This window comes from Silurus meridionalis, chromosome 22 (assembly GCF_014805685.1).
Source record: "Silurus meridionalis isolate SWU-2019-XX chromosome 22, ASM1480568v1, whole genome shotgun sequence".
Classification (NCBI taxonomy): Eukaryota; Metazoa; Chordata; class Actinopteri; order Siluriformes; family Siluridae; genus Silurus; species Silurus meridionalis.
The window spans coordinates 10,484,763-10,508,914 of record NC_060905.1 but is presented as its reverse complement, the minus strand read 5'-3'; the positions used below and the strand labels follow the sequence as shown (position 1 = coordinate 10,508,914).

Genomic DNA, 24,152 nt, shown 5'->3' with positions numbered 1-24,152 from the left:
GAATTTTTCTATACAATAAAATAAAAGTGCTTTTAAAAATTAATATGATCATAAAGCAGCTTTATAGGCAATAATTCTCTGCATAATTGTTACTGTTTACTTTCAGAGTGACACAAATGAAATGTTTACGTCATATTTTACGTCAGCATGCAGTTTGATCGAAACTGTTAGACAGTTCTATTTAATTCTTGTTATTGCCAAAAAAAGGTTCACAAAAGCCTCAAGGGTTGCTTCCACTTTTGTTCATAGTTATGCCTTAGCTTTAAATGTAAGGCAATGCTTTGCATCCCCTATAATGAAAATCCTGTAAAATTCCCCTGCAAATTCCTAGACTAATGCTTTGAAAATTTGCCCATTGCTTATGACTTTGACACTCTTCCACAAAGGCCAGAAGCAGATTTATAGATTATTATCCAACATGCACATTATTAATATGATTCACTAGATTTTCTCTCTCAACTAAATGGACATAACATGCCGAGTGCCAAATGGATTATTAAAACTTTTTTTTTTTTTTGCTTATGCATAGGCAGCAGACATTGAATATAATGTCATCAGTGCATGGCAAAGGGAGATATGGTTTATTCACCATTCATGACTGATAGTCCACGAGCAGGGTTTGATTTCCCTACTAAAAACCGAGAAGGATAGCAAAGACAAATGGCACACTAAATTGGCTTGCTTGATGCATTACATTCTGGGACGTGCACTTTCAGTGAATGACAAACGACAATTAAAAATGATGAGTGAAATGAATATTGAATATAAACGTTTAGAGATGGATGGTGTGTCGAGTCTTCCAACAAAGCCAGGCGAGTCAGCGTTCTTTAGTAGCGATGAAAGAGAAGTCTAAATGAGACTTTGACGCCTTTTGTTTCAGTCAAGTCTTTGAGTTTGTTCATCAGGTATTAATGCTTAATAATCAGAGCCTCTGATGCACAGATTGGGAATTGAGTTCATGCTTTCCCTCATGCTGTCTTATCAGGATTTTTCTTTTTATTATTGTGACAGATTGTACCAAATCAGATTGAAAGTCAATGGATGACATCCCATACAATATTTCTCAACGCTTACAGTATGTGAGAAAAAAGAAAGTGAAGAAAAGATGACATATGGGCTTTGCACAGCTAGCGATAACCCATTGTTCTTTTCATTATGATGCTGTCTTCATGCCACAAAATAGTTGCCTAGTCACTCCACTGGGAGATTATCTCTTAAAAAAATTTCTGAGACTGATTAACATTTAAACAAAATTACTATTCTGTTAACATTTAATAGCTTCAGAGCTGCAGTACAAAGAGAGATATGATATATGAACTGATATCCATTAAAAAGAAAGGCATTAAATCACACAAAACAAGGCTGAAGGCGTGAAAAAAAAAGAAAGCATTAAAAATGACAAACATCCACCCGAAACTACTTGTGCGTCTACTAAATTAAACTTTCTTCTGTTATGCATGAATTTAAAAAATGATACGTCTATACTTAATGTCAAAAGTTGGAGTTCTACAGAACCATTATACTGTATATTTATGGCTATTCTCTGTGTATTTATAGCTTTTCTTTTTATGGACATTTCATGCTTCCGAAGCCAGTTTCAATTACATGGGTCTAAGTCTGTCTAAGACTGTCCATCACATGCATACAAATCAACTAGCATTGCACCTGACTTTCACATTTAATGTCAATATACTGTACTGCATCATGCTAAGCCATAAGTGGAGCCTCGACACTCACCCCATCCCCCGGCTCAGCTCCAGAAGTGTACCCAAATAACCTAATCCCAGGCTACTCTTTATTACTAAGTAATAGAATTTACTCTTCTATTTTCTTTTCTTTGTATATTTCATAGGAATTATTAGTTACTTTTTCTTTGTTACATTGTATCACCAATGGTGGCCGTACCGGAAACATTAACCTCCTGCTTCAATAAAGTATATATTCCTCCTTGTCATGACAGTGTCTTAATTCACAAATGAATTTAGGTACATTGTAATTTCTTTCATGATTAATAGCATTAGATCTAGTCAGGATTATAATTGCAGAACTGCTATGTGGTGGTGAGGCAACAGCTCATTTTATAAACAAGGTTCTCTGATTACAAATCAACCTACATCCCAATTATTGTCTATGAACATTTGCTGTAAGTAATGACCAAATTAATAAACTTGCCAGTGCATGCAAAAAAATAATAAAATAAACGTTTATCTGCAAGGCTGCTGGAATTGCTCTCAAAAACCAAGAGGTGATTTGGGCACCTTATGCAGACGCCCTCTGGTTAGCCCCTACTAGAACCCTGTCAGGCACATCCCACTGGGCAAAAGCCTGAGGCAGACCCAAAACCTGCTGCGAGAGAGATTATATCTCATAGTTAGATGTCTGTCTGATCCCCCAGGAAAAGCTGTAAGCTGTGGCCATGGACAGAGAAGTATGGGCTGATGTTCTCAGCTTGTTTCCACAGCAACCACCAGCAGGAAAAGTCAAAGGAAAATGAACAAATTAATAAAAAAACAGAAAAGAAAAAAAAAAGAAAGATTTTCTTTACTGCAGCAAAAAGGAGTGACTGATTAATGTAGCATCGCTGTGTGCTATTATCTGAGTTACTTGTTGCTGATGTTACAGTATATGTCAGTACCTTTTGCTCAGGTTATGATTGGAGGACTTTTAGAACACCCTTGACAAATTGTTTCGAAATTTCCCTGCAGGATCATTCCCTGTAGTAGAATGTTGTCAACACTTGTGGCTCCATTACACTGAATGAAAAATAAAATGATCCACATTCATTTCTTCTTTATATGCTCAATGCAGAACAAAAAGTCGATTAATTACACAATGCTATTATGTTTTTTTTTCCATATCAGAATGCATTAGTCTGATGCAGAAAGGTTGACATTAATAATAAAGGCATGTTGTGTCAAACTAATCGCTCATGTTTATAAGACATGTTTTATTTAAGAATTCATTTGTAGGGCAAATAAAATGAATGTATATGTCATGCAATGCTTGCGCCCTGCAGCACATTTAAAAGTAGTTATGTGGCATTCATTTTAAATACTGCATTCAGGCTTTCACATTCAAAACAGCATATGCATATTTAATGTTGCATTCACAAGGAATCTGTTGGGCTCTGTTGCATTTTGTGTGAAAGCTTGAATATGAGTTTTGCTTTTAAAACAGTTTAGCTAAAGTGGCTAAATAGCTCATTGGTTAATTAAGGGGCAAAACGTCCTTAGAGGCTTATTGATTCTCTCACTCATGCAATGAATATTTACAGGGATTTTCCCAAAACATTGCTAAGAGTGCCTGACCTTCAAAACTTCTGCTGCTCTCTACTTTTATTTTTCTTTCTTTTTCAATCATGCCTGCTAGCACATAACAGAAAACTAATCTGAAAAAATCTGCAATGATCATAACATAACATTAAAGCTACCTGCTTAATATTGTTAAGGTGCTTGGGTTTCATCAATACAGCTTTTACCCATTTAGATATGGTCTAGATCTGGAACCAAGATCTTCTAAGATGATCCTAAGAAGTTCTAAGAAGTCCTGTGAGTTACTGAGGTTGATGACTCCCATGGATTGGTCTTGTTTGTTTTACTATCCTACAGATACTTGGTTGAAATCTGGGGAATTTGAAAACCAAATCCACACCTTGAACTCTTTGTCATGTTCCTCAAACTATTCAATTGATTAAAACCAGTGTGACTTTTTTCAACAATTTCTTCTATCAGTTAAGACCAGATGGAATAGCTGTCAGTGGTTCACCACTGTGTCTTTAGAGCATTCATGGTAGGTACTAACCACAGCATAGGAGGAACAAATCACAACAACTACAGGTTTGGACTTTGCTCTGACCTAGTCTAACTATCACAGTTTGGCCCTTGTGAAAATCACTCAGATTCTAAATCTTGCACATTTCTCCTATTTCCAACACATTCCTGTTGTTAACTGACTATTCACATGCTCTCTAATATATCCCATGCCTTGACAGATGACACTGTAACAAGATAATCAATGTCAATGACTTCACCTGTTAGTGGTGGTTTGAATATAATGGCTGATCAATTTATGTATGAACAGAGAAAACACAGGTGACCAAGTGACATTGAGTGTTTTCTTGTAAAAACTAGCTACAGGAGTTTGCCTGTTGTATCACACCACACGGTTCAGCCTTCGCTTCCCACGTGCATCAATAAGCCTTGACCGCCTATGACCCTGTTGCCGGTTCACCACTGTTCCTTCCTTGGACCACTTTTGATAGTTACTGACCATTGCAGACCAGAAACAGCACACAAGAGCTGCGTTTTTGGAGAAGCTCTGACCCAGTTGTCTAGCAGTCACAATTTGGTCCATGTCAAATTCGCTTACATCCTTACGCTTGCCCATTTTTATCCTGCTTCTAACACATAAACTTTAAGAACAAAATGTTCACTTGCAGTCTAATATATCCCACTCACTATCATGTGCCATGATAAACAGATAATTAGTGTTATTCACATCACCAATCATAATGTAATGCCTGATTGTGTATGTTCTAACTATAACTATTTGACAAATACTATGTTGTGAGAACTTTGTTAACCCCTTACTCCATATGGATTAAGGTGTGAAACTGATGCAAAAACTTAATTGCTACTATACTAAATTTAAAGCATACTGTACAAGCCACAGAGACAGGATCACTTGAGAGTGTTGATCCAAAGTACTCAGTGCAAGGCCTTGTTTCACAATGATCAAAGACTAAAGACTTTTGTGCATAAACCGTCTGTTTATTAATTTATTTATTTTTTCTGCTGAATTCCTCAGTCAATTAAACCCAGACAACCATTATAACCTTTCTTTCTTTCTTTCTTTCTTTCTTTCTTTCTTTCTTTCTTTCTTTCTTTCTTTCTTTCTTTCTTTCTTTCTTTCTTTCTCAAATATGACAGAAAAGAGTTCTTGGTAAGGCTATTATAAATTGATAAAAATATCTGATGTGATTGTCTCAACCTGCACATTTTACTAACTGAGATAGATGCACAGCAACACCATACACTGGCAATACAGCTTAGCTTTTGAGATGAAATATTTTTAAGAATCTGTTACAGAAAGAGTATGTGATTTTTATACAGCACTTTCATGGCCTCAGGTTTTTATGACAGTGAGAACCCTTTCCATTACATCAAAGTAGTCATGTTTCATGTTTTTTAATGTGTTATAAAAAGTGACTCATGTGAAGCCTCACAGTTTCACCAGTGATTTCACCTTCACAAAGATTCTCTCTGGATCACAACTCCATCCTTTTAAAATTCTGGATACAATGATGAAGAAACCTAATATCTTTTTTTAATCTCAGCAACGCAAATTTAACATTTCAATCTACACGTTCTGCTTCATTAAGAAATTAATAGCAATTAGCTGCAGAAGAATTTGTACCATCAATAGAAATAAGTAAAGTATATACAATATAACACAGCAGCCTTGGTGTAGTCCTCCGTTGAAGAAAATTTCTCTACATAGTCTGTTTTGAACATTTGCGGTACTGTTTTATTCAGAACACATCTTGTGAACAGGTTCATATCCAGAGCCTGACAACTTTTTTGCGCGCTGATTATGATGTTTCGGGTGATTATCATGTTGAAAGATCCCTCCACAGCCAAGATTTTTTTCTCCTTCTGCCAGAGACAAGCAGGTTTTGTGATGCCATCAATATTCATAAAAGCCCCTGGGGGACCAGACGCTGCTCAGATGTATGCTCATACATACAATTCCCGGAAACATCCTGGAAAATTGGAAAACCTTCCAAGCGCCCAGATTGCGGTTGATTTCCTGATTGTGCAGTGTATAAAATCTTTACTGTCAGTATATCCCATCTAACTTATAAGCTAATTAATACTAAGATTTTATTGATATTCTCTCTATTTTTCCATCCATCCATCCATCCATCCATCCATCCATCCATCCATCCATCCATCCATCCATCCATCCATAACACATATTACAAACTGAGTTTCTAAAATATACTTCAACCATAAGCTCTTTCTGATCCAGAGAAGGAAAAGCCCTTTCTTAAGGAAGGGACTTGAAGCAGGAAAAAAGATACAGACAGATCTTGACAGCAACGTATTTTGATGTTCTATGTGAATGTTGTAAGAATACATTTCCTGCTGGCCCTGAAGTCTGCCGGAAAACTTTAAAAGTGCTGAGACATGCCTATTGAATTATTCTCTGGTTTAATTCAGCATTCATTCGCAACAGATGTGAAGTTTGTCAGCACAGAGAACATGATTCGGCTTGGAGATGAAAATTCCATAATGTCCATAAACGGACTCAACAATTTATGTTAAAAAGGCCATCGATTGGCAAGCCAGCCATTACTTTAGCATTTATAGTATGCAAAGGATGTTGCGGTATGACATCATTGCATCAGTAGTTCAGAGACAGAAATGTTTGTACACTGTTTTGGTTAAATTGTTAATAAACCTGGGAGCTGCATAATATTTGTTAATGCTTTCAGACGATGCATTCATAATGACTATTTCCGTGACATGTCCATACACTTTTACATTATTGCAGAAACGAATAGGACATTGTTATGGCAGTTATCTAGCTGCTAAACCCATTATTTCCCTAAAACATCTATGGAATATTTCTACTGAATTCATTAACTATTCAAGAATGCACAGAAGTTCTCATACCATTAAGCAAACTTGCTTTAGACATATTCTTGCACATGTAACCAGCTGTTGGCATTAATACTGTATTATTTGATTGAAGCCATGAATGTATTTATATATTTAGTATTCACTGTGGGTTTTAGTGGTGACCTAGGCAAACACAGCACATTTCTGCCAGATTTGTTATATTAATATATTGTTTTAAGGTTCATAAATACTGCTTATCTAAAAAACTAAAGTGCATCTTTACAAAATGCTATGCTATGCTATGTTATGCTACACTGTGCCCCTGTCATGTTAAAGGTTAGCTATAATGAATCAAAACAAGTTTTCTCCCTGTTTTTGCCTTAGTCACTGACTAGCAATTTTCAAATTAATTTCAATATATAATTTGTGTCCTTTCAAGTTGACCTTGTCAGTAAACATGAAAAAAAAATACAAGAGAATGTAGAATATTCCAATAATCTTTAGAAAATGTAGAGGATGCAAATGCCTGTGCACATGTGACTTGACTTGATTGGTGCAGGTAACAGGTGAATGTTGTCCAGAATAATGTCAATTTTTTCATAACTTATAATAGATTACTCTCTGAAAAAATCTGTTCAAGCATAAATGGATAAATTCACAACATGGTCTTTGGTTCTGGTTCCAGCAGCAGAAGCACATTTTTCGACCTGTAATATGCCCCCTAGTCTTGACCCGGTGCTGTATTACCGTAGAATTATTACCACATTAATAACAATATTATTCAGACCTACCATAAGCTGTACACTTCATTCACCACATATATTTGCCAAGTAGATACCTTTAAGGATGTTAGATCTTATTTTACAGAAAGCTGAACCAAAGTATTGTGGGATTCTTTTGGGATTTGCCACTTTAAGGAGGTAATAGTCCCTATAGTCAAAAACTAAATCCAGAGATTTTATTTCACAAGTTTTATGCATGTAAAAACGAATCTAGTAAAAAACCTAAAACCAATATCAAACGCAAGGTTTATGGTTTCAGTTGTATTCACTGTTTTAGCTATTATACGTAATTAACCTAAAACATTAATGCTCAGAGGTCATATTTTTATTTTTAGGTGTTTATTTTTTATTTATTTATTTAATTTATTATTTATTTACTATTGTTTTTCACATCTCTAAGCATTTGTGGAGCCACCTTTGATATATTCGTGTATGTATGTATGTATGTGTGTGTGTGTGTATATATATATATATATATATATATATATATATATATATATATATATATATATATATTTTTTTTTTTTTTTTTTTTTTAATTATTATTATTTATTTATTTATTTATTTTTTATGTGTACATCATGAAAAGATAATTAAGGAAGACTGATGATAAATAGCCGCTGTTCGAGTTCATTTTGTTTGTACAGTATGTTCATATATGTCACTAAAGATTTGAGCCACTTTAGATACATATATAGCTATTTTATATCAGTCTGATTAAGTCTCAGATTTTATGACAGTTCACTTCTCTTGAGTTAAGTGTCTTGTTACTGTTGACCTCTACCACAAGCTGTACACATCAGCAGCAAGTTTACTGGCCTGGAGTAGCATACTTATTATGTTAATAAAATGCCCTCCAAGCTTGCCTGGAGGATGTCCAGACACAAAATGCCTGTGTTTGGAGCCACAAAAGGCCATATTGATAATTTATTTATTTTTTTTAGTTCAGGGCTTTGTTCCATTTTGAATTCACAGTCCAAAAAAAACATACACTTTTCTCTAAATTATCATTTAATACATTTGAGTACAATGTTGCCTTCACAATAAATAGCCACAGAATGTGGTGGTGAAGTAAACCCCGGTGTACGTGACATGGATTGATGTAATGCCTCATAATACCTAGGCTAGGAGTCATCTAGGTTGAACAGACATTGAAAACTCTCTCGCCTTTACCGAAATACCTGTGTAGCAGTGCTGTCATTTTGATTTCATACTATAACTTGACAGCCTGCTCAACACTCCCTCAGGAAACAGTGCACTAAACACATACAGTCAAGCTTCCTTATAAACCTGTAAATTATTTGGACACATCTGCAACCCTAATTATATGTATTCACCTATTAGGTCATGGTGAAGAGCACCATAACATTTTGGATAATTGTTGCATATTGGGCCAAATTAAAGCCACAATACAAATGTATTCAAATGCTTTCCTATAAGTCCCAATAACCACTTTTTTCACCCACCAGATTCTGGTCCCACCTCCCAACAAAACATAGTTCAACCAGAGTAGAATATTCTGTGTGTAATATAAGTGATCAAAAAATCAAAATAGAAACATGAACCATGTGTAGGTCTTACAGTAAAAATATGAGTCTTCTAATACAGAAAATAAAACAGCTAGCAAACAGCCAACATTTGTCACTTGAACACATCTGAGGAGTGGCTTACAGGAAAGAATAGTAAATAAACTTCATTTTTAATTTCTGTCCAAATCTTATTAACACTCTACATTATTAATAAAGTGTTATAAAGTGTTACTTTTTACTGTGGACTTTATCAATCTATCAATTTAGATTTGTTTTTTCCAATTGCTGGTGGCCTTCAGAAACTAAAAATATATATATTTTTGTGGTTCAATAAGTATAAATAATGTATTTTATGTTAACTGAATGCATACTAATGTGGAGGCGTGGTTTTATAACATGATTTACAATTTACAGATACGCTTGCAGATCTTTAAGCTGATTTAATTTTAAGCATTGTGGCAATGGCGTTAAGACCTAAGGCTATTGCATAAAGATGCTCTTTTTATAGAGTGTTTTTGGGTAAGTTCTCTTCTCCATCTTTGTGCTTTTTCAGTTAGGTGCACAATTTGTACGTGTGACTGTGTGTGTGTGTGTGTGTGTGTGTGTGTGTGTGTGTGTGTGTGTGGGTGCTATTTAGCTTGAAAGTCAACAGTTAATACAAATGTATTTCACACTAATGAAAATCAAACCATTTGGCATTTACCTTGACAGAATTTATGAGCCTAATCATTGCAATTATGAGTTGAGGGGAAGGGGCCAGGGCTTTCAGAGAATATTAGTTTTTATAGGAGTGTTCACACCTTGTAACTGTCAATCATTTCTTATTCATAGTCAAGCTGCCATTTAATTATAATAAAAAAAGATATATATATTTGAAAAAAATCACATTTTTGCCATATTTCTGACTGATAAGTGAAGTACTCCAGTGCTAGTTTGTGGAGGTTAAAATATATATATTTTTTTTATTAATAATTTAATTGTATTTTACTACACATTTTAATGGGACCCTGCTTTCACATCTCTTGCATAATACACTAAAAAGGTTTGTGTCAAAGCTACTCTTTTGCATCACATTCATTGTTATTCATTTGGAGCTTTGTGAACGAGTAAGAGTTTTAATGTCCTGTTATAATGTCATACGTTTGTAAGGTCAAACTGACATTCTGACTAAATATTGTATAGCAATTTGTGCACTGTGATCTCCAACTTAATCCATGCATTAACAAATTCAAATTTCTTACTATTAACACATATTCCACTCACTCATCACCCACTACTTTTGCTGCTATATACATATGAAAATAGTTAATTAATTACTACTTATTGTGTAGCCTGATGTGATTTAAGCAATTTTTGCTCAGCTTTTGCTTAATACTTTGGATATTTAGCCATAAAATGTCTGTTGTTTTGTGAAGTTCTATGTCATTTAATGTTTAACCATATAGCCATTGTTCTATGCTTCTTTATTGTTTTATATGTTGCACCTCAGTTCTAGAGAAATATTTCATCTTAATTACAAGAGTGAGATGACAATAAAAACCTACTTGACTTGAAATGGATTTAGAATGCTGCTCAGCAAACTGTAATTTTCGAGCCACAGTGCCATGCTGACAGGTTCAGGTTAACAAGTGGCAAGTAAAATCATTCATCATACAATCAGCAGTTCGAAATAAGAAGCAGCAGAGAACAACAAATAAATCCTGAGTGCTTTTAACACCACCAAGCCTGGAGTCTGGAGATTTATTTATTACTGAATTTCACCATAATGCTGACATTTGCAGATGTTCTATTGTTAAAGGTTTTTTGATTTAAGGTTTGATGATTTTTTTTTGTAAGTAACGAATAAAATTGTTTTTTAGCAGCGATTCAGGTTGCTAATGAAGCAGAGAAGTAACTCTAAAAGCTGCCACACAGAAAAAATAACCCACAAAATATATAAGGCTTCTTTTAAAAAGTGTGCAAAACAAATTCATAGACAGCACTTTAAACAAACACCAAAGAAACAAAACAATACAGAAAAAATTCTGTCCAATATGTCTTGCAATTTGATGGCTTATATTATTGAATAAGATAATTTGAATAAGAAATAAAAGGACATTATATAGTTGCATTTAAAAAGTTCTAAATACTGTATTTCATATCAAACCTATCTGCATTTTTGAATGGAAGGTGGTGAGTTGAATGTATTGTAAATATATTCTGTTTTCGCACATGGACTTTCCACTTCAATCCCAATTACAGCTTTTCAGTAGGATTTAAACCTAAAGTCTGAAATTCTAGTTTTTTTTTTCTGTGGTGATTCGGAAACAAAATGTCATCCAATTTCACAAGAGATCAAAGAGCCCCAATATACAATTTAACTATAGTTTATACCGAATTGCTTGATAATGTCAGTGACCAGAAATTTTGATTTATTGTATTATCTGGGATTACTGAACAATACTAATTACATTTTTAACAGCATTTAGTGAAGCTGCTAGAGCATTCTGTTAGATGTTTTTTTGTTTTTTTTGTTATGGATAAAATTGTACTTAGTTATATTTTTTAATCGCTTATGTTTGTTTTTTATGATACTGAATGGCAAAGGTATTATACAATTCTGTAAACAAATTATTTTATATTCCACAGAACAAAGGCCAATTTCATATACCATTATAAACAAAGATTAACTTCTTATAGAGTATTGTTTGACTGAAAAGGCTTATTGTGTCTAAAGTCTTACATTTTCGATCATTTTTATGATAGTGGCAATAATTCTGGACTCTTTCTTTTTCTTAACCTGTTTGAATGCATTTAAATGCCATCATCAACTGTCAAACCATTCTATATATTTTTTTTTTAACATTTCTACTTTACAAAACATATTCCGAATAAATTTGCCATAACCCTAAGGTGCTACCTGAGCCCAGATTTATTAGAAAAATTATTTCAGAGTCTGTCATAAGTTTAACTGTATGACACCCAAACTGCTTATTTCCTTTTGTTTGAGTGAGAAATGGTGATACATAAAATCTTGTACATATCCTCCCCTTCTCTTTATCCATCCACCAGTAACTAAACTCATGTCTGCAACACTATTTCCCTTGAGCCCAAGACATGTAATGTACATTGCAAGTCACAAAGTGAATTATTCTCACTCTAGGCTACATTTTTTTGCACAAGGCATTCTATAAATTGCAATTTCATTGACAATGGGTAGTATCACATATGCCAAGAAAAAATCCCTGTGTGCACTACACATGCTGGCACATGAAACTGCCTCCTGTTCTGACGGTGCCCTGGGGTAGGGAAATGTTCCACACGGAACCACTTTTGGCTATTTGTCATTCTACCTCAGTGGCAATTTGCCCAACCAAAAGGAGTGGGATGCAAATGCCATCATTTCTGCTTCACTGTAAAATATATTTCTAGGGACCATGGTATAGGTCTATACTATAGTGCTTGTTTAAGCTCACTCATGGCTAATGGAAATTTTAATAGCTTTGAGCATGGAACAACAAATCTTGATATGTTTACAACAAGAACACACAGACTCTTACTGTAAGCCTGTAACGCTGTAGGGAATCGGTAGCAAGAATGCCATCACATTAATGTTTTTTTTTATGTTTAGTATATGTTGTTATATGTTACATTTATAGTGTAATGTTTCTGTACAGCAGATATACTAAAAAACAATTTAGCTTAACTCTGAATTTTGCATAGGTGATTTATAACAAGAAGATAATTGTCATTCCCCCACATATTAAAATAGTATAAAGTATAAATTTGGTCTAGAGATTTCCTTGACTTTTTAAGAATTGTTTTCCTATACTGTTTATATGCAGGGCATACTGTTATGCTACTTTTACATTACTATTAATGTCAGAGGGGAATAACATTACAACTAGCATTCCCTTATTAGTGCTAACAACAACAGGATGTCTCAATATAATCTTCTACAAATGTTGTGTTTCTATAATACTTTAACAAGAAATATTCTTAATTTTAATCGTGTTTCTCTGAATTTCCATATTCGACTGTCAACGAGTGCCTTTAAATTCCATATTTCATACTCAAACTGTGCAAAAAAAAAAAACCCTTAAACATCCTTATTATGTAAAAGATTATAGACAGATGGAATAGTCAAAATATACACTCAAGAACCCATGCAAAGAAGCACTCAGATAAAACATATAAGATCACCACTCAAATTCCACTCAACAGAAATGGCGTACCGCCTTGGATATCTAGGTCTTTAGATGAATTTACATGTGTATAGACTCGTAGAACAATCTGTTTGTATGATCACTAAGAGCATGAGTACTCATACCTCATATATTTAACCTCTGTCCACAAAAACATTTAATTCAAATATACATCGAAGACATTGTCAAAGGCCTAGAATCACAGAGGACAGTACGCCACTGACAAGAACACAGAAATACATAAAACAAACTTACAAATGCAGTGTATACTGTACATCCTGTCATGCAGCACTCACATTAACAGTTAACAGCTCAGTGCTTACCTCTGCAGATAGGGACAGGAAAGTCCCATACTGCTGCATTGCCTGCATTAGTCACACAGGTGAGTTGGGGATGGCCGTCTAACACATAGCCGCTAACGCAGCTGTAGCGGATTTTATCCCCAACGTTGAAACGGGTCCCATACAGGATTCCTTTGGGAGGGACGCCTGGGTTCCCACATGAGCTGCTCTGCAATTCTAAAAATCATAAAAGACATATTGTAACTAAATCTGCACAAAGTATAATATGTAAATATGCAAATATATACACATACAGTTTCCGAAAAAGTTTAATACCATGTTTAAAAGTTCTACCCAGTAGCCTTTTTATATAGGTTATAGTTCAGTGGATATTCATGTGAGGACAAGAAGTTTTAAAATGTCTGACTGCCATTAGAAAACAAGTAAGTTAAAGCCTAAAAAAAAACTCATTTTCATTTAGATTTAAATAGTGGTAATGAGTTTTATCCTATTAACAGCATTGATAGTGGGGGTATTTTTAGTATGTGGCTAAATAAGAACTATAAATATGTATGCCTCTATATAGTTTTGTCACTTAATGTCTAGATTTATTTCTTACTTTCACCAAGGTAAAGTAGTCATCTTGCTTGTACTTCTGCACTGACACTGGCCATGCATTCAGTGCTCATCAGTAAGACCTCAATGTAACCCAGGCACTTTAGGCAGCCTCGTCTTGTAAAAGCACCAATTTGAGCTTTTATGTTGGTGTTTATAGGCCATAAAACTATGCCTCTTCTCAAGTCTATGTCTGGAGACATAGTCTGGATATGTCTGAAGAGCCAACAAGGTTGGCAAAGGCAAATAAGTACTGTCAAAGCAATGTAAACATTTGCGGAAATTAGGACAGAGCCAAGACCTCCCTTAATGGCTGTGGTGTGTATTAATCTGTTGATAAGCCAAATGTTTTCATTTTCTTCTCATCCTGTCTCATCCAGGAGTACATCCATTACCTAATCACCTTTTTTTTTGTCACTAGCATTATCACTGTTTTACCAAGGTAAAACACCACCACCGGTGCTAGAACAGCAGCCAAAACAAGAAAAACGTGGTTGGCACCAAACTCAAACGCCTAGATGAGTCTACAGTACATGCATCAAGCCTCTCAGGATGGTTGTCAGCTCACTGAAACAGAATATAAAAAAATCCTGCATGCCAGAGAGGGAGGCTAATATAATGTAGGTACTATTATACATAACATAATATAGTACTCACTGTGACACTGATAAAGCAGTTACTTAAGATGATATTTTTTCTTGAGTCTAAATAAATGAATAATAATAATATGGAATAAATGAACAAGAATTAAGATTAGCTGAAAGGGGGGTTATGTTTCAGCTTGCTTTTCAGCCACATCCTTAACATGCACAGGCCAGACACATAAAAACCACAATTATTATCATTCATTGCCTCCAACTGACCTTTGCCCTTTCCCTTGGGCTGTACAGTGCTTTGCATAAATATTAACCTTTCCTGGACTTTTCCACATTTTATAATGTTTCAAACTGGACCATGGCTATTATAACAAGTAAATAAACAAAAATTAGAAAAATATTAATCAGGGATGGTTATAAAAGAATCCCCTAATATTACACAGAGTGTGTGTGTGTGTATATATATATATATATATATATATATATATATATATATATATATATATATATATATATATATATATATATATGACATAAGTTCTATAACAGGTTTAGGGGGGACAGGCAAGCACTTAAGTGGACTTAGGTAACTCTAAAGAAAAGCTCAAAAACTCCACTTTGGAGTTGTATAGCTGTTAAAATAAAGCATTTTACCATACCATGCTGCCTGGCACCTTGTAAACAAGTGCTGAAGTAAATGAATAAAGGACAACGAATGCTTTTTCTTAACCATGAAATCCTCTTAGGCCAATCAAAACACACTTGGAGAAAAGATAAGCACATCTATGACTGCCCCATCTATAAAAAAATGGCCATTTCTAATCTACAATAAGTTTACAGTGAAATGCATTTGCATAAGCTTTTTAACTGATTTGAACCATGATGTAGCCCAAACTGTTACTCGTTACGCCAGCAGTTCTGCTCCTTTGTCTAAGTTTCAGCACCACATCAGGAGTTTTAGTTCTACAATAATAAAGATAAAATCTATGCTTGCTTACTCCCTTCACTTAGCCATGACATTCCTCCTCAGTAACCCTAAAGAGAATGATAAATAATCACTGATGCCCTGCAAACATTTAATAGATTAAGGCTGAGTACATAATAAGCACGTTTATTTTTGAACTCGCCATTTCCAGCATATACAGTGAGAAGTGAATTAATGATTGTTACACGCCTCTCATGCCATGTAGTCATGGTGCCCAGTGTGAATTCAGAACAAAAAAATCACAAAAAAACGTAGAAGGATTTGTAGTCACCATTCACACTGTGGCCATTCTGGTCACAGCTAAAACAGGACACAATCTAAAATAACAGCCATGAGCAGGTGGTTGAAAAGGATTTATCATGTGTGGCAGATGTACTCATGCGTACAAGACCTCCGGGACTATACTTACTTAAGAATAAGACTCACATTCTACATTAGGCAATCTAGACAAGAGCACTGCAATCATCTCTGGCATGATGATGATGATGATGATGATGATGATGATGATAACAATGACAATGATCAATGAACACATTTCAACCAGACAGTATTATGAATGGAATTAGGAACAATGACTATTCTGCCACTACATTTTAGAAGGACATCATCTTTAAGCGAAAATGATAGTACAATCCAAGAACAATTTAAAGTGAAGAAATTCAAATAACGTTCCCTTTAACTCACTCCAGATACCAGAACTGGTGCCTAGGATGGAGCAGTCAGTTGTAGGCTTGATTGAGGATGGAATGGGAAATGGGCTCTTAGCAGTGGAATTACACTTTCTCTCTCTTTCTCTTATCTGCAGGGCCTGGTTGAGGCTGGTCATCTATCTCAGTCTGCCTGCGACATGTGCAGCAATATGCTGGACCTTGCCAAGAATCTTCTTTAGTGACAGAGAATTTTTCTTTCAGAGTGTATTACAGAGTCCATAAATTGCATTTGCCAACATGGCTAGTTAAAGTCTTGTGTTACGTCCAGAAAGGATGGAAATACAACAGTCTCTGGAAACAAGGTGCCCCAGGAGTTACACACTGGAAATGAAATGGATATAATTTAGTTGATACACTTTAATTATATGAGCATACTGCAATACTACCGCTATAAAGGTTTGCATTATCAATAATTATTTTCTTGTATCGCTGCAGCTGTTAAGTATTATTTATTATATCAGGTTTAGCAGTACTACTACATGAAATGGAAAATCACAATATGTAATAGTAATAAAAACAAAAAACAAACAAACAACCATGATTAATACTGTATGTGCATATGACCTTAGCATTAAACTTTTAAACACGCTGCTTATTATTATTTAGTTATTCAGCTAAAAGCATATAGTGCTTGGAACACAGCCCAAGCACTCATAAGGGAATAGAATAAATAGAATGTCTGTACCTGGTATTCAGATGTAGCCTACATAAATTTAGCTTGCTTGGAAAAAAGAAAGAATTCAGAGATCATGTGCCTAGTGTCTGGTTGGCATCTAGTTTGTACATACTATTCACCGTTTGTGATAATTGGGCTAATGCAAAACCTGTTAAAATTCAAACTGTTGAATAGAGATCAGGTCATTTATGTTGCTTGTGGGCCTTAATTACTAAATAACTAGTGACACAGTCAAGAACTTCATTCATGAACCTACTGACATATACTAGGAGGACACAGAAAAAAACAAAACAATAAACATAAAAAAAATAGAATTTAAACATTTCAAGACATTGGCTGAATTTGAACTGTTGTCTCATCCCATCAGTGCAGGGAAGTACCACCGAGAGTTTAACGTAGTGCCTCTGGCTCTTTCTGCAACACTGTCAAACAGAACTCAAATCCAAAGCAGCCACTGAGAGGAAAACAAATAGCTAGTCCCACAGGACGAAATGGCCAGTGAAGAGTTGAAGTTAAGAGCTGAGTTTAAAATAAAAAAGATTTTCTCAGCCTTGTAAAAGGACCGTCTGTTGCACAAGACATTAGTAACCAAATTAGGATTTAATAAAGCAAGGAGCCATTACTGTAGCAGATCCATATATTCAATTTTCAAAACTAGAAGGTACATTTCTACAATGCTACAACCTATACATCAAAGTAATGTAGTATGCAAAAAAATGAAGCAATACCTAAATTACATGATTCAGACAAAAATGCTATGGTATGTGTAGTGAAATTGGTATTTTGAAAACGATTCATGTCACTATGTACAGCAACTTTTAAAAAAGAAGGGAGCCAATTTACACTTTATATCCCAATGGTCTACCAGACAATTTATCATCTTCTGCCAGCCTTTGGTTTGTTTGTAATGGGTCTTGAAATGACCTAATTTAGAGTAAATGTACCTTTGCTGTATTTTGTTGCTTCACATTATGGCTTCACTGATAGGAAATAACAGAGGCAACAGTGGACGTCAAGGGTTATGTTCAATAATGTACAAAGACAGACATGACAGCCTTATTTTGTGCAGTATGAATGATGTGAGTGTGCCTTCAGGTAGGCAAGCACACACACGCACACACAAGCTTTCTAGACACATCTATTTAAATTCACGACTAAAACCAAAACTTTATACACTGTGTTCACTGTAAAGATAAGATAAGATAAAAATGGTTTATTAATTATCAATATGCATAATAAAATAGAAAGAAAGAAAGATAGAACGAAAGAAAGAAAGAAAAAGAAGAAAAATCATAATTAATGTTCTTTATATTCTGTCACCACCCATCTGCAAGATAAAAATGAAGACAACTGGTGCTGTTATAAGATTTCCTGAAATTTAGTGAAACCTAAAGATTAGTATTGCAGCTCAATCATGTATTGATTGAAGACCTTATCTTGTATGGATGGGCCGTAGTGATGGTGCAGTTTCGAATTCGGTCTAAGAGTGACAGACAGCACACTAATAGGCCCAGCATCAGCTGCTCACCTCTACTGCAGTGCCAATAAGTTTGATTCTAATCCAAAACTAATCAAACTAACCATAGTTTAATTCTCCAACTAATGTTGGAAAGTTTTTTTTTTTTTTTTTTTTTTTACTTGGCATTGATACTGTTTAATCATATACACATAGTATATACCTGAAGTACATATTGTTCAAAGAGTGAACACTTTCGCATTCACCTTCACTTTGTGTAGACCAAGGTGCATTGATGTATTGATTAGTTTATTGACTGATCGCTTTTGTGTTGGATTTTGTTTAGCTTAGAAGTGAAAACGTCAAGAAACTGCAGTGTCTTCCGGAAACGGTGTTAATCTGCTGTGATCTAAATCTGTTCCTGTCTCTCACGCTGCAACAAAGGAAGGTCATTGAGTAGCATTCACACAAGGGGGGGTATGCATATCACAGCATGGGAACCAGAGCAAAACTAAAAGCCCATTCAGCCAACTACAGTATCATATATATATATATATATATATATATATATATATATATATATATATATATATATATATATATATATATATATATCTCACATATGATCATCATTTCACATATTCCATTACAAGTCAATAGCATGGTTATGTTAGTATCAAGTAAAATGCTAAGGCAAAAATGCTAAGGAAATGTGGTAAAACAGCCTTAATAATTAGAGACATTAAATACATGAAATCTAGTCTTAGTTTAATGTTCAAAGTTTTGTTTGTGATGGTCAAAAAGATATTATCATTCAGAAGTCTCTTTTGTTCTGACAGTTCCTTGCAAAAAGGTTTAACAGGAACTCACTAAAGATTTTACCGTCAATATCCTTATGTATACTAATAGCCTGAGGGAAAAATAAATATATAAATATTATTCACCCTACATGCACAATCAAAACAGTTAGTAATGAACATTTCATGGAAGTTTAGCATTGGCTTTTTCTTAATATAGAAATCATGCCAGGCTTTTACCAACACAGTGTACTCTTGGTAAAGTTGTTCTTTATATTAAAATGCAAGTCACAGTGATGGAGAAGGAAGTTATCAAGGTGATTATAGAGAAGCCTTGTCTGATGACTGAGATCCAATGAGCTTGTTTGCTGATGTTAGATTCTGCTGAGCTCAGCAAGGTTCGAATCCAACTTTTACCATGAAGGACTTAAATGAAGGCCTAGCACAAATCACATGGAAATGAACCAAGAAGGAAACTGACTACAGTCTACCCCTGATAATTCGCGGTTCGGAACTCGCGGGTTCTCATTTTGGAACCTAACTAAGTTGTGGATTATGTAAAAATTTGCGGAAATCCGCAGCGGGACCGAAGTTAGGAATAACATTTTAAACTTCACTAACAAATTTCATAAAAATGTTTACATCACATTATTGCATTAAAGTGACAATGTCTAGATGAACTTATTTAGGGTACCATAGGGGCTGTGGGGGTGCGTCCAAAATTCAAGGATTTTTGGAACTCACGGTGGGGTCTAGAACGTAACCGGGGGACCACTATGTTCCTATTCCTGACTAGTTTTACTAGTACTTCATACCAAAATGCATGATCCATATTCTATAATCTACAGTAACTGACCTCAACTAAAATCAACTAAGCACATGGATAGTTAGAGTAGACTTATAAAATGCAAAATGATATTATACAGTATAGTATATAGCATTATAGTATGCAAAAGCACCCTAAATTACAGGCAAACAGAAATTACTGTACTTGGTTGGTTAATACAGTGTGAGCCAAATTACTGTAAAAAAGCATCATTCTGGGATATAGAGAAAAAAGAAAAATGGTGATTTTGTTTGCTGTCCACATTTTAAGAAAAAACTAAAATGGCAATCAGGACCATGGACAGGGTCCTTCATGGTCCCTGTTGAGAAGCTTTTCATTGGTGTTAAGTCTAAGGACCACAACCTCTCACTTTCAAACATGAAAAATAATCTGACTACCATTCCCAGGATGACAGTCAGCTGGAAATAAATAAATAAATAAATAAATATTTTTTATATATATATATATATATATATATATATATATATATATATATATATATATATAAAAACCAATGAATGAAAGGAAAAGGAAGGAAAGGTGCTCCATCTTCACACAGCACTTACTGCTCTCACGCAGGTCAACAATTTCACTATAGAAACCCCATGAGGAGGCTTAAATGGGTATTTATTGCCAACTGGACAGGTCTTTAAAATCATTCTCGTATTCCCTTTAAGACCAGTGCACACTATAGGATTTTTTTTTTATTCAATTTATCCAGCTTTGCCTGTCTGGACAAATTTTTTAGATCTGGGTGAAAAATTGCCCCTTTGAGGTTCAATCAGGAATTTTATTGATGTTTTTTTGTCTAAGACAGTGGACAAGCTAGCTCATGATAATGTGCTCGCCTGAATGCAGAACACATTTTAAATTTAATAAGATCAAATTGCAAAAAAAAAAATGCTGAAAAACTGTGTGTAGTAATAGGGTGGGAAAGAAGTCATTAAATACACACAGTTCTCTATTGCTATGAAATTGTAGCCTTTTTTTTTTTGGCCTGATGTTCATACGACTATGCATAAGCATATAGGGTTCTTATAAAGCTGCACTAGATTGTTCTCCAACACCCACAAGTGCAATATAAAATACTGTATATAAAAATAAATGTTGACATAAAAGTCCAAGCTAAGCTACACAGCAAATGGCTAATACAAATGTGTGTGCATGTGCAGGTTCTACAAAGCAGAACCCAATCCACAAATATTTTTTATAATACATCCCGAAATGTACATGTAAACAAAGCCAACGTTTGTAATGTTCTGGACAATTAAACTGTTAGCTTGCAACATATAGCACCATTCAAGAAAAGTCAATATCACACAAGCCCAATGATGATAATTAATTACAATTAATTATGTAGCCCTGGGTTTTACCTTATTGGCTCCATTTGAAAGCTTTTAGCTTGCTTCTGGCAGCCTTGGATTTCCACTTACTCCTTTAAGAGAAACCCAAAATGGACTCAAAATGGCCACCAGTGAGGATAGTGCAGTGTGATGAGAATGCTTCTAATAAAATGGTAGCTGACAGAGAAGCGATAAAGGAAGAATAATGGATGGATGCATCAGTATGTCATAAAACTAAGAGCTCCTTTGGCCCATGCTCAACCCAGAAAATGGCCAAGAGAATGGTAAAGACATGAAGACACAAGATTTTTGGATAAACTGTTTATGACATATATTTATATATTATGATTTTGGTTAGCCATGGAAGCACTTAGTAATATGTACAGCACTTATTTATAGATGGGCACTTTAAGTAAATTCATGCTGGGTACATCTATATTTATTGGTAAATCAGCCATAGGTGAACTGTAGCCTATAACTGATTTTATATTTATTATCTGGGTAAAACATTTACTATAGTGTCACTTAATTGCCATTGGTCTTGAGAAGAGTACTCAATAACTTAGTTTTTATGTACAAACTCAATCTTGAGCTCGGGTTACTGTCTTTGTCCGTGTTTATTTTGTTCACCAGTTTCCTATTTTACAAAACTATAGTTATAAGTGGATTGCCCCATAAAATATGTGAGGATGTGTGTGTGTGTGTGTGTGTGTGTGTGTGTGTGTGTGTGTGTGTGTGTGTGTGTGTGTGTGTGCATGGTGCCATTTAGTTTGCATTCCTGTCTCACATCCACTGTTCCACATAGGTTCTGAATCCACTGTGACCCCGACCTGGATAAAGCAGTTACTGAAGAGGAATGAAGGAATGAAGGAATGATGAGTTCCTGATCACAGGATGGCTGTATAATGGATATTTTTGATTTTCAACCCAGCAGTGACATTTTTAAAAAAGCCATCAAAGTTGCTCTGCCTGAGACACAATCACTGGAATATCAATCACCATATCTTTACCCTGCCTGCCACTACTGCTCTGAGGCTGACCCACCACTCATTAATATTATGAGAGAGCTAACAAATAGAAACACACAAACATACTAATAAATCATCTATAATTAGTAACTCTATACCTACAAAGTGCAACTGCATGCAGATTTACCTGATAAAAGCTTCACTGAGCATAAGCTAATAAGTGGCTGTTATATAAACTACATGTATTTCAATTAATAACAACAACAACAATTATAATAATGAAATAAAGAATTATTATTATTTATATTATTATTATTATCACCATCATCATCATCATCTCACCCACCATCTGCACACAAATTTAAACATGTAGATAGATTTGCTTTGACTTCATAAGTAACCCACCAAACCTTATGTCAGTGTTCTTATTAATGTATTTATTTATTTATTTTTAAATTTGTATTTTCATTTGCATTTGTATCAAGTGGAGTGCCAAAAAACTTTCAAATCAGAGGACATATGAAGGAAGAAGCAAATAAAAGCCTTTCTTTGATCAAATTCCTCTGCCTCTTCAAGAACCAGTGGAGCTGCATATTAAATGCAGTGGGGGAAGCGAGCAACGCCAGTCGGCAGTCAGTCAGCTGGAACTGCAGAAGACGGGCATCAGCTGTCCCATGAGATAGTGCACTGAGGCTTTGATTATGTTGCGTGACAGAGTGTGATGAAAAGGATATTTAAAAAATATGTGTGCTGTCCTGTTTTACTTTGTATTAAAATGTGTGACTATGCAGGTGTACTTCTTTGGGTGTACATTTTAAAACTGGAACAAAATACAACCAATGGAATGCAAAGTAAGAGTGTGCAGTGGCTCAGAGAGAAGGCAAGAGACATAGAAATAGTTTATAATTAAGAGAGAAGGAGAGTGAGAGAAAGAGATGCTATCGGGGGAAATCAAGTCCTTGGTTTGAGTGAGACAATTGGGATTCCCATATACACACAAGGGCAGTGAGTGCACGGGCTGCTGGGCTCGTCATTACCTAGGCTATGAATGCAACCACACAAAAGGTCACTTAGCATCACCGTCAATTAAAGCAGCACTTTATCCTTGGCCCCTGAAATCCTGATGTAGGACATGTCCAACATTGGAGTGAACACTCACTCATCTGCTGAGGGGGAAGCCAAGCACAAGAGGATTACAGAGGGACAATGGAACATCTCAGCTTCAGCATTGCAACCAGGGATTAGAATTCCCACAGAACAACCTGGCATTGATAAAACTGGTGACTGGTGACGGCACAGATAGACTGAATTCAAGAAATCGTGAAGGTTTCCAGACTTGCTAGAACTAGAAGCTTTATTGACGGTGGCCACTTCAGCTGAACTAATTTCATCTGACCCGTGATGACATGCATGAGTAGCTTGGTACAGTCTACTAAACACTCTAGTCTGTTTTATTGTAAGCAGCTTTGCTGAAACTAATAGCATGGAAATAGCAGTCAGGACCATGTTGTAAAAAAAAGATACCGGGACTTGGAGAGAGCAGTTATATCCTCAGCTACAACACACACACACACACACACACACACACACACACACACACACACACACACACACACAATCCTGCTTAAAATAAGCTATATACAAAATTTACCAGAGATAAGGGAAATTTTTTCTGTTTTTTTTTTCTTTTTCAATGACTGTACATTACTTATTTTATGTTCTGATATTTGCAGCTAGTATTAAAGAAGATTGTTTCTGCAAACACTGCAATTTACCTTGTT

The 24,152-nt window shown here is 35.0% G+C and overlaps 1 protein-coding gene across 3 annotated transcripts in view; it reads right to left on the bottom strand.

The window, feature by feature from the left end:
* csmd3b (CUB and Sushi multiple domains 3b) overlaps nt 1-24,152 on the bottom strand; it is a 383,608-nt gene that overhangs the window by 258,405 nt on the left and 101,051 nt on the right. For all 3 annotated transcript variants that reach the window (XM_046834810.1, XM_046834811.1, XM_046834812.1), the window contains exon 4: nt 13,442-13,636. In XM_046834810.1, coding sequence (XP_046690766.1) covers nt 13,442-13,636 — 195 coding nt within the window. The remainder of the gene's footprint in view (nt 1-13,441; nt 13,637-24,152) is intronic.